Raw genomic sequence first — 12126 nt, 5'->3', positions numbered from 1 at the left:
GATCTGAACTTGAGTCAAGGCAGGGTAGGCACTTAATTAATGTTTGTGGGAACTGAACAGAATACAATCCATATCAAGAAATCAAGATAAAAACCATGGTGAACACTATACAAGTTGTAAGAAATGAGAGATGCACAAGAACTGGCAGAGCAAAAAAAAAAGAGTCATTACTTGATTCAACAGTATAATCAAGATTTGTGACATAGTGAGATGCTTTGCAATGGGATTTGGCTGTACTTCTAATAATATTGTCTAGTTCTAAGAATTAAGCACTCAGTTTTCAGATCAAAACCAAAATATCAATATGAAATCTCTCAGAAAATAGTCATTTTCCATTTAAAGAACTAAGCTTTATACTAAGTTCTTTCAACCTGATCTTACTAAAACAGAACTGCCTGTTTCCCTATTCACATTTTAAAATGCAAATATGAAAGTGATTAGTTTTAAGTGATAAGTTGCTGTATCCACATACCATCACAAACAATCATGTCCCCTCAGTCACCGTATTTTTAGTGTTTGAGAATCAATAACAATGATTATTTACATTGAAAACCAAAAAAGAAATGAACATTCCCTGTTTCGTTTTTGACAATATGACTAAAGATCACAGTTCTGTAATAAGAATTGGGAAAAAGAAACACAGCGTAATAGGTAAAGAACACATTTGCTGTTTTTATTGGTGCCTTTTAGGGCAATAATACTGAAAAAAAGGGGAATGCAAAAAAAAAAAAAACAAAAACAAAACAAACAAAAACAGAATGGTGGCAACCCACATCTTTTTTTTAAGAGTACAGAAACTCCGATTTTCTTTTTATTGTGGCATGAATGATAACATAAAACCAAAAACATGAAAATATACAACTTATATTACACTATGTGTTATGAACAAAATATAAATCTATAACTCTATGTTATATTTACATAATTATTTTTCTTATTAAATTTCAAGTGAGATGGTAGGTTGCACATACTTTGTTTTAAGCTCCAGGCATTTGATTGTCTCTCTCTCTTTTTTCCTTTTCACTTGTAAAATTCAGACTGTAAGAAGGACTAAGAGCTTTAGAGCCAATGGAGCTATATAAATACTGTTTTAGTGAACCAGTGACAGAAACATCGGGGAGGATAGAAATCAATCAGTAGAAAACCCAACATGACATCATCTTCAGTTTAGGAAACTGACAGAAGAAAAATTTTAAACGTAAATACTCTAGAAGCCAAGCTAAACACATACCCATGCCCTATAAGACAAGGAGCTACTTGAATCCACTTTAAGTGGACTTCTTTTTTCTTGCAAAACTGTACTTTTTGCCAGTAACTTGGTAGACCAATATTTCATAAATCTACTCATGTGAATACAGTATGTAATTAGTTAAAAGTGGACAATCCACCTAGTAGAATGGGTGAAAGTGTAACGATTTTTGTTATTTAAAATGTGATATGAGAGGCTTCCTCAGGGACAAATAACTGCTCATGTCTTTGGATTAGAAAAAAAAAACAAACTTGTGAAAGTGGAATATAAAAAAGTTAAAGACAATTTACTTTCTAATAATGATTTAAGAAAAATTCTGTGCATAAACCAAATCTTTAAATTTATGTCATGAAAAAGGACATATTTATTTGTTGCACGATGATTTGGTTACCAAACTAATTTAGGTAGTGTTCTTTCTGGGCCTGATTGCATTGCTGTTAAACACAGATGCTAAATGTACTTAAAAATTTATTTGACTAACTTAAGGCATGAATGTATTGAGAAAAGATTTATATTTCATTCCATTGAGGTAACCAGCCAAATTATTGACAGCTTAAATATAAGCAACTTTAATCCACTTTCTCCAGTGCTTGTCTCTTAGATATTCACCAAATGTATTACACTGAACTGTTGCCATAGGGAAGAGTGTGTGTGGACACAAGAGGAATAGTGAAAGGGACCGAGAACAGAGATGCCAGATTAACCAAGATATAGACTAATACCTTTGCTGTCTGTTTTAGATGAAAACTACCTTCTTTTCCTCCAGCTTGTCTATCATGGAGTACAAACAAATGCAAGGAGAAAAATAAGGCTTTATGACATTACGTATTGTCAACCAATCAAATGTAGAAAAGGCAATGAGTTAACGGAGTAACCTATAAACTTGAAATCATTTTATAAATTAGTGTGATTCTTTTAAATAATAAGGGAAAGTTGGAACACACAGTGCCATCTAGTAAGTCAAATGGCAGAGGTGAGAAATATGATAAAGAGTTGCTGGCTTGCTTTATATTCCGAACCACACTTGCTCAGTCTTTCTGGCACACATCGGATTTGATAAAATTTATGTCTGGGTTTAAAATTAAAGTTTTGTTAAAGTTCACAATGAACAACAACCCAGAGTAGAGGATGTGGCCTTCTCCCTTGGGGAAAAAAAAAAAGTTTTGTCATTTATTCACAAGGGTGTCACAATTGGCTCTAACCATGAATGCCTTGGTGGCACCTACCTGGAGCTAAAACAAAGTATTTTCTTGTAGCCCAAAGTCACAAAATTAAAACAAAGCATATTTCTAACATGGTGGAAAAATAAGCATCCAGCAAACGTGAAAGGTGAACCCACATAAGTCAGAAATAATTTGTTCACAAAGACAGGGAACAAATTTTTAAAAATCTGTTTTCACATTGTACTTAATAATGATATAAAAACAAGTGTCTAGTTTTTTCCTTATGCAAACAGAGTGCTTAAAAAAAAAGAAACAAAACAAAACAAAAAATTGGCTCTAGATGACTGTGGTAATTAAATAACTAAAATGAGTGATGAGAGAGCAGAAGTTAATTAAGATTGAACACAACACTCCCATTAATTCACTCCTTCATAATAAACATCAGAACTTGACATTGCTGAGGCCAAAATTTTTTAAAAGGGAGGGAAAAAAGATGTTGGGATAAGTGAGATTTTTCGTATATATATTTTATATATTTATATATATATATAGTTTTTTGTACTATATATGTAAAAAGTTGGAGAAGGGAAATTAGTTTTAAATATCTTAACAGCTTTGTTGGCTGCATTTCCAATTCAGAATAGAATAAAATAGAATAGGGGAAATAAAATAAATTATACATAATTTACTAATCTGGGAACAGCTGACCATTATTTTCATCATCATCACAACACTAGCAAGAAGAGGCAGTTCAACTGAAATATACAGTCATCAAATACAAACAGAAAAAACAAAGGGAACAAAATCTCTGACATGCAGGATATGAATAGCTCCTCCAAGCAGAACCCCAGAGCAAGTCTTTTGAGAGAGAGAAAAAATGAAAAGGATGTTTTGTTCCTATTCAGAGGTATAAATCCAAATTGGTGGGGGTGGGAGTATAGAGGTCAGGGAGTGGCGGGGTTGAGTACAAGATGGAGTGAATAACATCGCACATCCAAATTACTGGTTGGTATTGTCCTGTTTCATGACCATTGTTGGCAATTTCCTTGGAAAGTATGCATTTATTTGCAAAGGCCTCACAACTTCAGTGGCCCTTTGGCAAGCAAAAAAATAAAATAAAACAGTCATCACCTGTTGTCTCTCTATGGGCACACACCCTGCCTTAGGAGAATGTCTTCAGAAGTTTTTAGCAAAGGCAAGTTCAGCAGACAATGGTGGCTTGAGCTCAGATATTATCAATTGACTTTGGCTGTAGTTGCTTTTTAAATGAATCCTGCTGTCTACTATGTGAAAATATTTCTTATTTCCACCATCATGAAATACAAAGAGACTCTATCTCATCACAAAGAAAAATGGAGGGAAAATTAACACAACACAACACCTTATAAAAATCACTAGATCCAATTCCTGGTTAGAACAGAATGGAATGTTGAAGAAAAATGCTTACTCGATTTCTGCCAAAAGGTCAGACTTACTCAATGCGAAGCATAATCATACAGGCCAAAGGATCTTAAGAAAAACGAAACAAAACAAAACCCTCAAATAGCCAAAGGTTAGTGAAACGAATCATCAAAGGGAAAAGGCATCTGCAAACAGGTTGTGTATTGTTAGTGGCTTCCGTGTTATACATGCACGCTTCTGTTAAATAGGACCACCAGATCCATCCAATGAAGATAATATTAGAAGTTTAAAAACATAATTTCTGAGCCCCATACTTGATTAAGTTAAGTTGTCATTTGAAGTGCAAATTAAAGGTCAAAGTTACTTCCAGACCAGTCACTTAGAGGATGTGGGATTTCATCCCCAGATGTGGGTTTTACTCACAATGGTCCAATATTATTCTTATTAGTACCATAAACATACACACATACACACAAAAATCCAAGGTCAGAAAATATTTTTCTCTAAATTTTTTTTTATGTCTCTCTTTCTCTCTCTCTCTCTCTTTTCACCTGAGAACGGCACCTACAGTTTCCAAAAAAAAAAAAAAAATCAAATCTCACCAGCTGCTGGTATATTAGGTTCTTTAAGGGATTGTCTAAGACATAACACTGTCCTAACTGAGAAAGAACAGAAAACAAAAAAAAATGAATTAGTTCAACACTTCAGTACAAATTTGGCACTTGCTCAAAGATGCAGTGTGGTGTGCAATAGATGAACCAAGTCCTCAATGAAGAAAATAATTGCCTATTGGGTGTCAGATGGCAGAAAAATAAAAATTAAAAAAAAAAAAACAGGCTCTCTTTCCCTCTTCCCCTTTCATATACTTCCACCCCTAAAATATGCAAAGGTATAGAGATGGAGACAGTGGAAGGGAGTAAAGAGAAGTTTATCTTTCTTTTTTTTTCTGTCAGGTGCATTACCAAAACAAAAACAAAAAAAAATTATTATTTTTTTAAACTGTAGCACAAAACAACAAAACACATTCACAAGCCACTTGTTGGCACTGTGTACCTGAGTGAGAATTTCTAGAACATTGTAGAACAAACAGCCATAAAGTTTATTTAAAAAAAAAAAAGAGTTGACGGGTAAGACTTCAGTGCTTGGATATAGCAGCTGAATTACTGGCATTATTTTACCCATAGCTTATTTCAATCTCTTGTTGTTGACATTGTTGCTGTTTTATTTTTTCTCCTTCCAAAGCCTTTTGATGCAGGCTGAGGTCTATTAGTCAGCTGATGTCCCAACTAGTTAAGACTAACAGTTAAAATAACAGTCAGTGTATGAGAAAGTTAATGTGCTTGGCCACTGGTAAGGATGAACCAGCTGGGGCTTCTTTAGGTCCTCTAGGGTCACAACAATGGTTTGACTCTTATCAGTTGGCTTGCCCAGCAATATGGTTTTCACTGTCACTCCCATAGTCCACATCTGGGTCATCCTCTTCTTCATCGTACTCATCGTAGATTTCTCCATTAATATCGTCAGCCTGTATCTCTTCCTTGATATGTGGCTCCTCTCCCTTTACACCATAAGTGCTTTGGATCACCGGCATCCCAGGCTCTGGGCTGCTGGATACACTCGAATGCTCTGACGGCAGATGAGGGGAGGGCATTCCTGCCATGGCAATTGCTCCAGGATATACAACACCAGCAGTAGCAATTGGGATCTGTGCTTGTTGCCTATATTTGGAAATATAAAAAGAGAATTTGGGCACTTCAGGAGCTGTGGTAAACTTACCCGTCTCAGACTAACAACATTGTGGTCACTGGTGTCTGACATCAAGAAACTGACTTTCAATAGCCAACCTTATTGTACCTATCATATGCCCTCTTATAGATAAAATCCACAATTCTAATTGACAAATGTGGTTAAAGGGGAAGTGGAAAGAACCCCAAATTAAGACTGAAACAATGTAGCTATCTACATTAGAGTCTGGGGGCAACTGTAATGAGAGAGACAAGGAGATTTACACCAAGGGTAGGTAATAATCAGCTGCTTACCCTTGACTTATTCAATCATTTACGCACAACTATTTTACATGTATGGCATTTTTCTGGAAATGGGAAACATTAAGCTCTGTTCTTCTTCACAGTGTTGGAGGCAGTAAGGAGAACCTTGTTCAAAAGTGGAGGAGTATAGGAAAGATGTAAAAATATTTGTTCTATGTTGAATTCCAGCCATGGTAGACCTAGGATTTATTGTTTTAAGAAGTTGGAGTGTCCTTAAAGCCTCAGTTTTAAACAAATGCACTTGCTATTTCCATACCATATGAGACGGTATATTCTATTATACTTGTACTGTTATAGACAACACATTGTAGTGTCAACATTCTTTTTGTCTAGACTCAAAAGCCTTAGCATATGAGCCGGAGTTGGAATCTCCGAATATGAACATCATCAACTAAGAATGGAAGTTTTCCCTGTCCCACTGCTTCCCTGCTCCTTGAATATAATCCTTATGCTAAACACAAAGATTCTGAAAGACTACATACATATTTGCTTTGAATCATATGTTACAGTTTACGATTTCCTTTTTTTCATCTAAACATTCACTTTTCACCTAGTCAAGTGTTTCCTTATGCCTGAAAGCAGCTTCATGGCACACTGACCTCAACTTCTTTCAAGAATGATCATTATTCAGTCTTATTAAAGAATAGAAGTAACAGAATCTGATTTAGTGAACCAAAGAAATTACTAAATTTAGAATCTGATTTATAGATCTAGTGGTTTGTCCTTGTTTTTTTACAAATTTAAAATATTTTAGTTCAAGATCTTGTTTTTAGAATATTAAGTAAGTTAATGCCAGTCAAACTTCAGCATTTAAACAATTTGATGACTTTTTATATGTATTAATTTCTTTTAATAAATGAATACTTTGATAATTTTGAAGTGCTACACAAATGTTTGCTATTATAATTATTATTAGGATTAAGGACTGGACCTATAATTCCATTGATATAGAAAGGTCCCAGATGAGGAAACTTCCTTAAGTATCCAGGATTGCACATTACCAGCAATGCAGTATTGTTGAAAGCCATAAGAAATTAAAAGTCTTGTCCAGGGTCACATAGCCAGTATATGCCAGAAGCAGCACTTGAACTCAGGTATGCCTGACTTCAAGATTAGCTCCCTATCCATTATTCCATGTAGCCCATTATCATTTTCATAATTTTCACTGTCTCTAGGGGACTTGGTTGGCAGTTTTCAAATACCCTTGTACTTAGGTTTTCTGCATACTCATGTTAAAATGGTACGTTGCTAGTAATCATGTGAGTTTGGCATATCACTAACCGTACCAAATACAAGGGTTTTTCCCCAATTTAGAAGAAAAAACAATGAACGGCCCATACCCAACATTAAAATATTGCCTCATCTCTTGACGTCTGTTCCGCATAATTGCTTTATATTCACCAATCCTCAATTTTTTTCCATCTACAAGGCAGGTTCGCTTTGGCCTGGGCTTATACTTATAGTCGGGGTATTTTTCCAGGTGCTGCTTGCTAAGTCGAGCCTGTTCTTCATAGTATGGCTGTTTTTCTAGGTTTGTCATTGCTTTCCAGCGAGAACCTACAAAAAAAGCAGAGTTAGCATTCTAACTTGGTCATCTGAAAACATCCTAAAAAGGAAAGGCATTCAGAAAAATAAGTAAGCCTGGAGCTACAATCTTGGTCAAAATTAGGATATTAATAAATGAGTTTCACTTATAGATATAAAATGAAAAAATATTTTAAGAAGATAGACTTTGGCCCAGTTTGTGGGATGCTACAGATGTGATGATACTTAATTCATAGTTCTATTTTTGCTTATTTTATATCAGTAATCAAATTTTCTAGCAAAATATTAAAACTCTGATGTGCTCCTATAACACATAATTCTTCACTTTAACACTAAATTCTGATATAATGTAAAAATCCTTATGCTTGATCATGTGCTTTGATTAAATAAGAGTCCAAAGAACTAGTTATTCCTTCCTTCAATTATGATAGCCAATTTATTGGCTTTATTAGACAAGAAGAAGGATACGAGGAGGAATAAAATGTGATCCCTGCTTTCACAAAGCTTCCATTCTAATGAGGAAAGAAGTGGTATGTACCCAAATAAATAAAACACAAAGTAGAATGTGATATATAAGGGTATCAAACAGATTTAGAGGAAGGACACATCACTTTTTACCCTGGATAATAATGCAAGACATTATGAGGGAAATTTATATTGGATCTTGAAGAACAGGTAAGATTTAGATGGTAAGGGGGAAAAAAGGTGCAAGAAAAAAGACATTCAAGATATAAGGAATAGTCTAAGCAAAAGAAAGGAGGTAGAAAATTGCAGAAAATGTTGGGAAATGAGTCGTCCACTTAGGGAAAGCATAGAGACATGAAGATAAGAAATGTCAGATAAGTCTGTAATGGATATCTCTTAGCATCTCAGAGACAGAAGTCTTTATCATCATGAAGTTGCCTATTATGTTTTTAGGCAATTCTAACTTTTAGGAAATTTTCCTTCAAGTTGAACTAAAATCTGTTACCCGTTGGTTCTAGCTCTGCTCTCTAGAGCTACAAAGAATACATCTTCACATGTTAATCATTCAGATATTTGAATGGGGACATATTATCTCTTTTAAGATTTCTCTTTTCAAAGGGAAACACTCCAAATGCAATCCAAATGTAATGAGATGGTGGCCAGTGAAAGCCCAGTCCTCATGGGCATGTGCAGTTGCTCTGCCTTGTGTAATTCACCATGTGGACTTTGGAGCATGTGTAGGTATGCTATGACTAGTTCCTGTAAAATTACTGTTGATCAGAGAGATGCCTTTTGATTAATCACAGCCCAAGAAGAAAGGAGATAAAGGCTTCTTTCCCTACCCAGAGGATTATAGTATTTTGTCCTCCTTACTTAAATGCAGCTAAGGAGAGAGGGGGGTTGATATGGCTGGTTATTGTCTTTTGTATGCTCCCTGAATTTTGGTCTAGCAGCCAATCAAAAGGTCCCTCTTTGCCACACAGTAAACAGAAAACATTCACAGAATATCTGCACATGTTCCAAAGTCCACGTGACATGTTGCATAGGGAAGAACATGCTGTGCCAGCTTATAAGGATAGGGTACTTTTATTGTGTGGTCTTACCGAAAAACAAAAATTCACTAAATATTCATTAAGCACTTATGTTGTACAAAAAAAAATACTGTTGTTTCTTTAAACTCCATGAGTCCGTTTTAAGTTCCCTAGCCAACAGGCTTATACTTCTTTGGATATGTTCCAGTCTTGTTAAAGCACCTTTGAAAAAGTGGCACCTAGAACTCTAGATGTGATTTGACCAAAGCAGAACAATCATCTCCGTCATTCTGTGCCTTCTTGTTCAAATAACGTAGCCCAAATTAGCATTAAACGAACTTTAGAGAAGAAGCTTATTGTGGTAGTTTGCTTCAAAGTCAGGAAGCTCTGGATTCCAACCTTGGGCAACTTTCTAATCTGTCTTTACATTGCACAGTGGGCTGATGTGCATCGAAGGGAGTTCACCACTGGAATTCCCAGTACCAACAAAAACACAAATTTGGTCCAAAAAAGAGATAGCATTAGTGTTTTTGAGAGTCATATCATAATGAGCCCACTTAATATCTGTAGATTTTTCTCATATACATTTCTTGCTAGCTATGTCTGTTGTTCATTCATTTCTTAGTCATGTCTGACTCTCTGTGACCCTATCTGGGGTTTTCTTGGCAAACATACTGGAGTGGTTTGCCATTTCCTTCTCCATTCATTTTACAGATGAGGAAACTGAGGCAAACAGGGTTAAGTGACTTGCCCAGGGTCACCACAGGTAGTAAATATCTGAGACTGGATTTGAATTCAGACCTTCCTGACTCCAGGATCATGCTCTATCCATTGTCCTATCAAGGTGCTCAGTTGGGGAACCAAAACCTCAAAGAGGGTCATGGAGGGTTGGATATAACTGAAAATGACTGAACAATAACAAGTTCCAATACTGTGCTAAATACTGAAGTTACAAAGAAAGGAAAAAGACAGTTCCTGCCCTCTATGAGTTCACATTCAATGGAGGATGGACAGAGCATGTACACATTATGTACAAACAAGTTATATGTAGGATAAATATGAAAAACAACAGAAGGAAGGCACTAAAATTAGGAGAGCTTAGGAAAGGCTTCCAGAAGAAACTAGATTTGAGCTGGTAGTTGAAGATAGCCAAGAGTAAGAGATGAGGAGGGAAAGTTTTCCAGGCAGTAAGAATCGGCAGCGAAAATGCTTGAAGTCTAGAGATATAATCTGTTCCAGGAACAACAAAAAGGTCAGTGGTACTGGATCAGAGTATGTGAGGGGGGGGTAGGTATGTAAGGTGTAAGTCTAGGTTCAAGCCGTCAGATATACAGAATATGTCATATTGCCACCTAAAAGTTATATATACATACCATCATTTCAATTAAATATGCCTACTTTCTTTCCCAAAGTTCTGCTCCTATATCTCATAATGGCATGGACATGTTTCTGTGAGTTATGAGAAGTACAAGCTTTGGAAAAGTCAATGGTGCTAGGAATACTTTCAGTAAGCAACCAGCAATAGGTCGCCATCTTGCTGGTGATAGGGAAGCTTCTCATCAGTAGTCTGGCCACTTGTTGGTTAATTCTTTGGTTGTAGTAACCCATGAATCAATGAAAAAAGTGCCTCTTAATGAAGGGACAGTGCATAGATCAGGCAGACATGGACAAGTTGTGACTTAACAACAGGAAAATCATGAGATCACAAATCTGAGTACTGGATTATGTCTACATGAAAAATTCTATTTAAATATTCACTCATTTACAAATAATTATAGACATTACTAATATATTTATAATAAATATATTATATATAATATTTCTGTATCATATCAATTTACTATTATAAATATATAACAATAAATGTATATTATATGCAATAAATAACTAATATATTTATTATACAACCATGGCTAAATTAAAAATGAGAGAAATAACATGCTGATGACATGTGTGTGTATTCTGAGTTTGGTCATTTTTCAATCATGGGCGACTATGACCCCATTTGGGGTTTTCTTGTCAAAGACAATGGAGTGGTTTGCCATTTCCTTCTCTAGATACATAACTTTAATCGTTTTTTAATAATTTTAAAGTAAAATTTCAACTTGAGTTAGCATATAATAAGAGATAGAGACTGCACCTGTGATGTCATGAACATGAGGAACTCCCAAATGAGGAAACTCCCTCCAGGTGGCAGCAGCAGGAGTTCTCATCTCTGGAAGACAGACCCCAGTTCCCAGGTGCCCCTGCTAAGTTCATAGATAAGCTAGCTAGATCAATCAAAAATTATTTTCACCCCCCCACACACACCCTCTCCCTGCCACTTTTCTTCCAATTCAGTTCCAATTTGGATTTTGGGAGTTTTTTATTTTTTGTTGTTAAATCATTTCAGTAAATTCTCCATGCAAGTTATTTTCCTTGATTCTGCTGATACTATTATGTTTCTATTATAGCTCATATGGGGAAATCAGCTCATTTGCAGATAGGCATACCTCTCTACAAGTGATTAGTGTAGCCCTGCACAAATTTGAAAAAACCATTTAGGGTATTTTCAAACCATTAGGTATATTAGCTTGGAGGAGATAAACCGAATGAACAGAAGAATAGCCCAGCCCACCTAGGAACTAATACTGTTGCTTTGCTTTGGCTTCCAGAGTCATCAAAGCAAAGTTCATAAAGCTTGTTTATTCTGCTTATCTCAAGTGATAGGTAACTTCACATTGTATTGTTAATAGCCATCTTTCCAAGATGCCTGTTTGTAAATGGGTACATTTAGTATAGGTAATATGGTCTGAAACCATGGGGGGAAAAGAAAGTACCTCTTTACTATAATTTCATGTCAGAAATATATATATATATATATATATATATATATATATGCATTTTATATACATATATGTACATATATGTATATGTATATAAAATGCATAGATACTCATGTGTTATGTACATTTTCAGATGTCCATGGTTCTGATTTAGAAAAACAACTTCATAAAACCCAGTCTTACAGCATGAAAGCCTATACCTAAAACAGGATGAATTTATTTCATTCTTTTTACAGTTAAAAACTGAAGTAACTGTTAAATAGCATACTTTTCAATTTCATGTATCTATTGCTACAAGTATATGCAATATGAATCCTGCTGGTCAGGTGATATTATCTGGATATCTACTACTAAACTCTTAAAGTCTCATTATCTTAGCTCAGTAATGGAGTATTCTCC

At 35.2% G+C, this 12126-nt stretch overlaps 1 protein-coding gene across 14 annotated transcripts in view; it reads right to left on the bottom strand.

Annotated features, from left to right (window-relative positions):
- Positions 1 to 652: 652 nt before the first annotated feature.
- The window catches only part of SOX5 (SRY-box transcription factor 5), a 1296482-nt gene continuing 1285008 nt past the window's right edge, over positions 653 to 12126 (bottom strand). For all 14 annotated transcript variants that reach the window (XM_072653487.1, XM_072653486.1, XM_072653490.1 and 11 more), the window contains 2 exons: positions 7202 to 7418; positions 653 to 5531 (listed from right to left, as the gene is read on the bottom strand). In XM_072653487.1, coding sequence (XP_072509588.1) covers positions 5228 to 5531; positions 7202 to 7418 — 521 coding nt within the window. In that variant the 3' untranslated portion in view covers positions 653 to 5227. The remainder of the gene's footprint in view (positions 5532 to 7201; positions 7419 to 12126) is intronic.

The sequence above is a fragment of the Notamacropus eugenii genome, chromosome 3 (assembly GCF_028372415.1).
Source record: "Notamacropus eugenii isolate mMacEug1 chromosome 3, mMacEug1.pri_v2, whole genome shotgun sequence".
Lineage (NCBI taxonomy): Eukaryota > Metazoa > Chordata > Mammalia > Diprotodontia > Macropodidae > Notamacropus > Notamacropus eugenii.
Note: the sequence above shows the minus strand (reverse complement) of the source record. Positions and strands in the feature narration are given on the sequence as shown.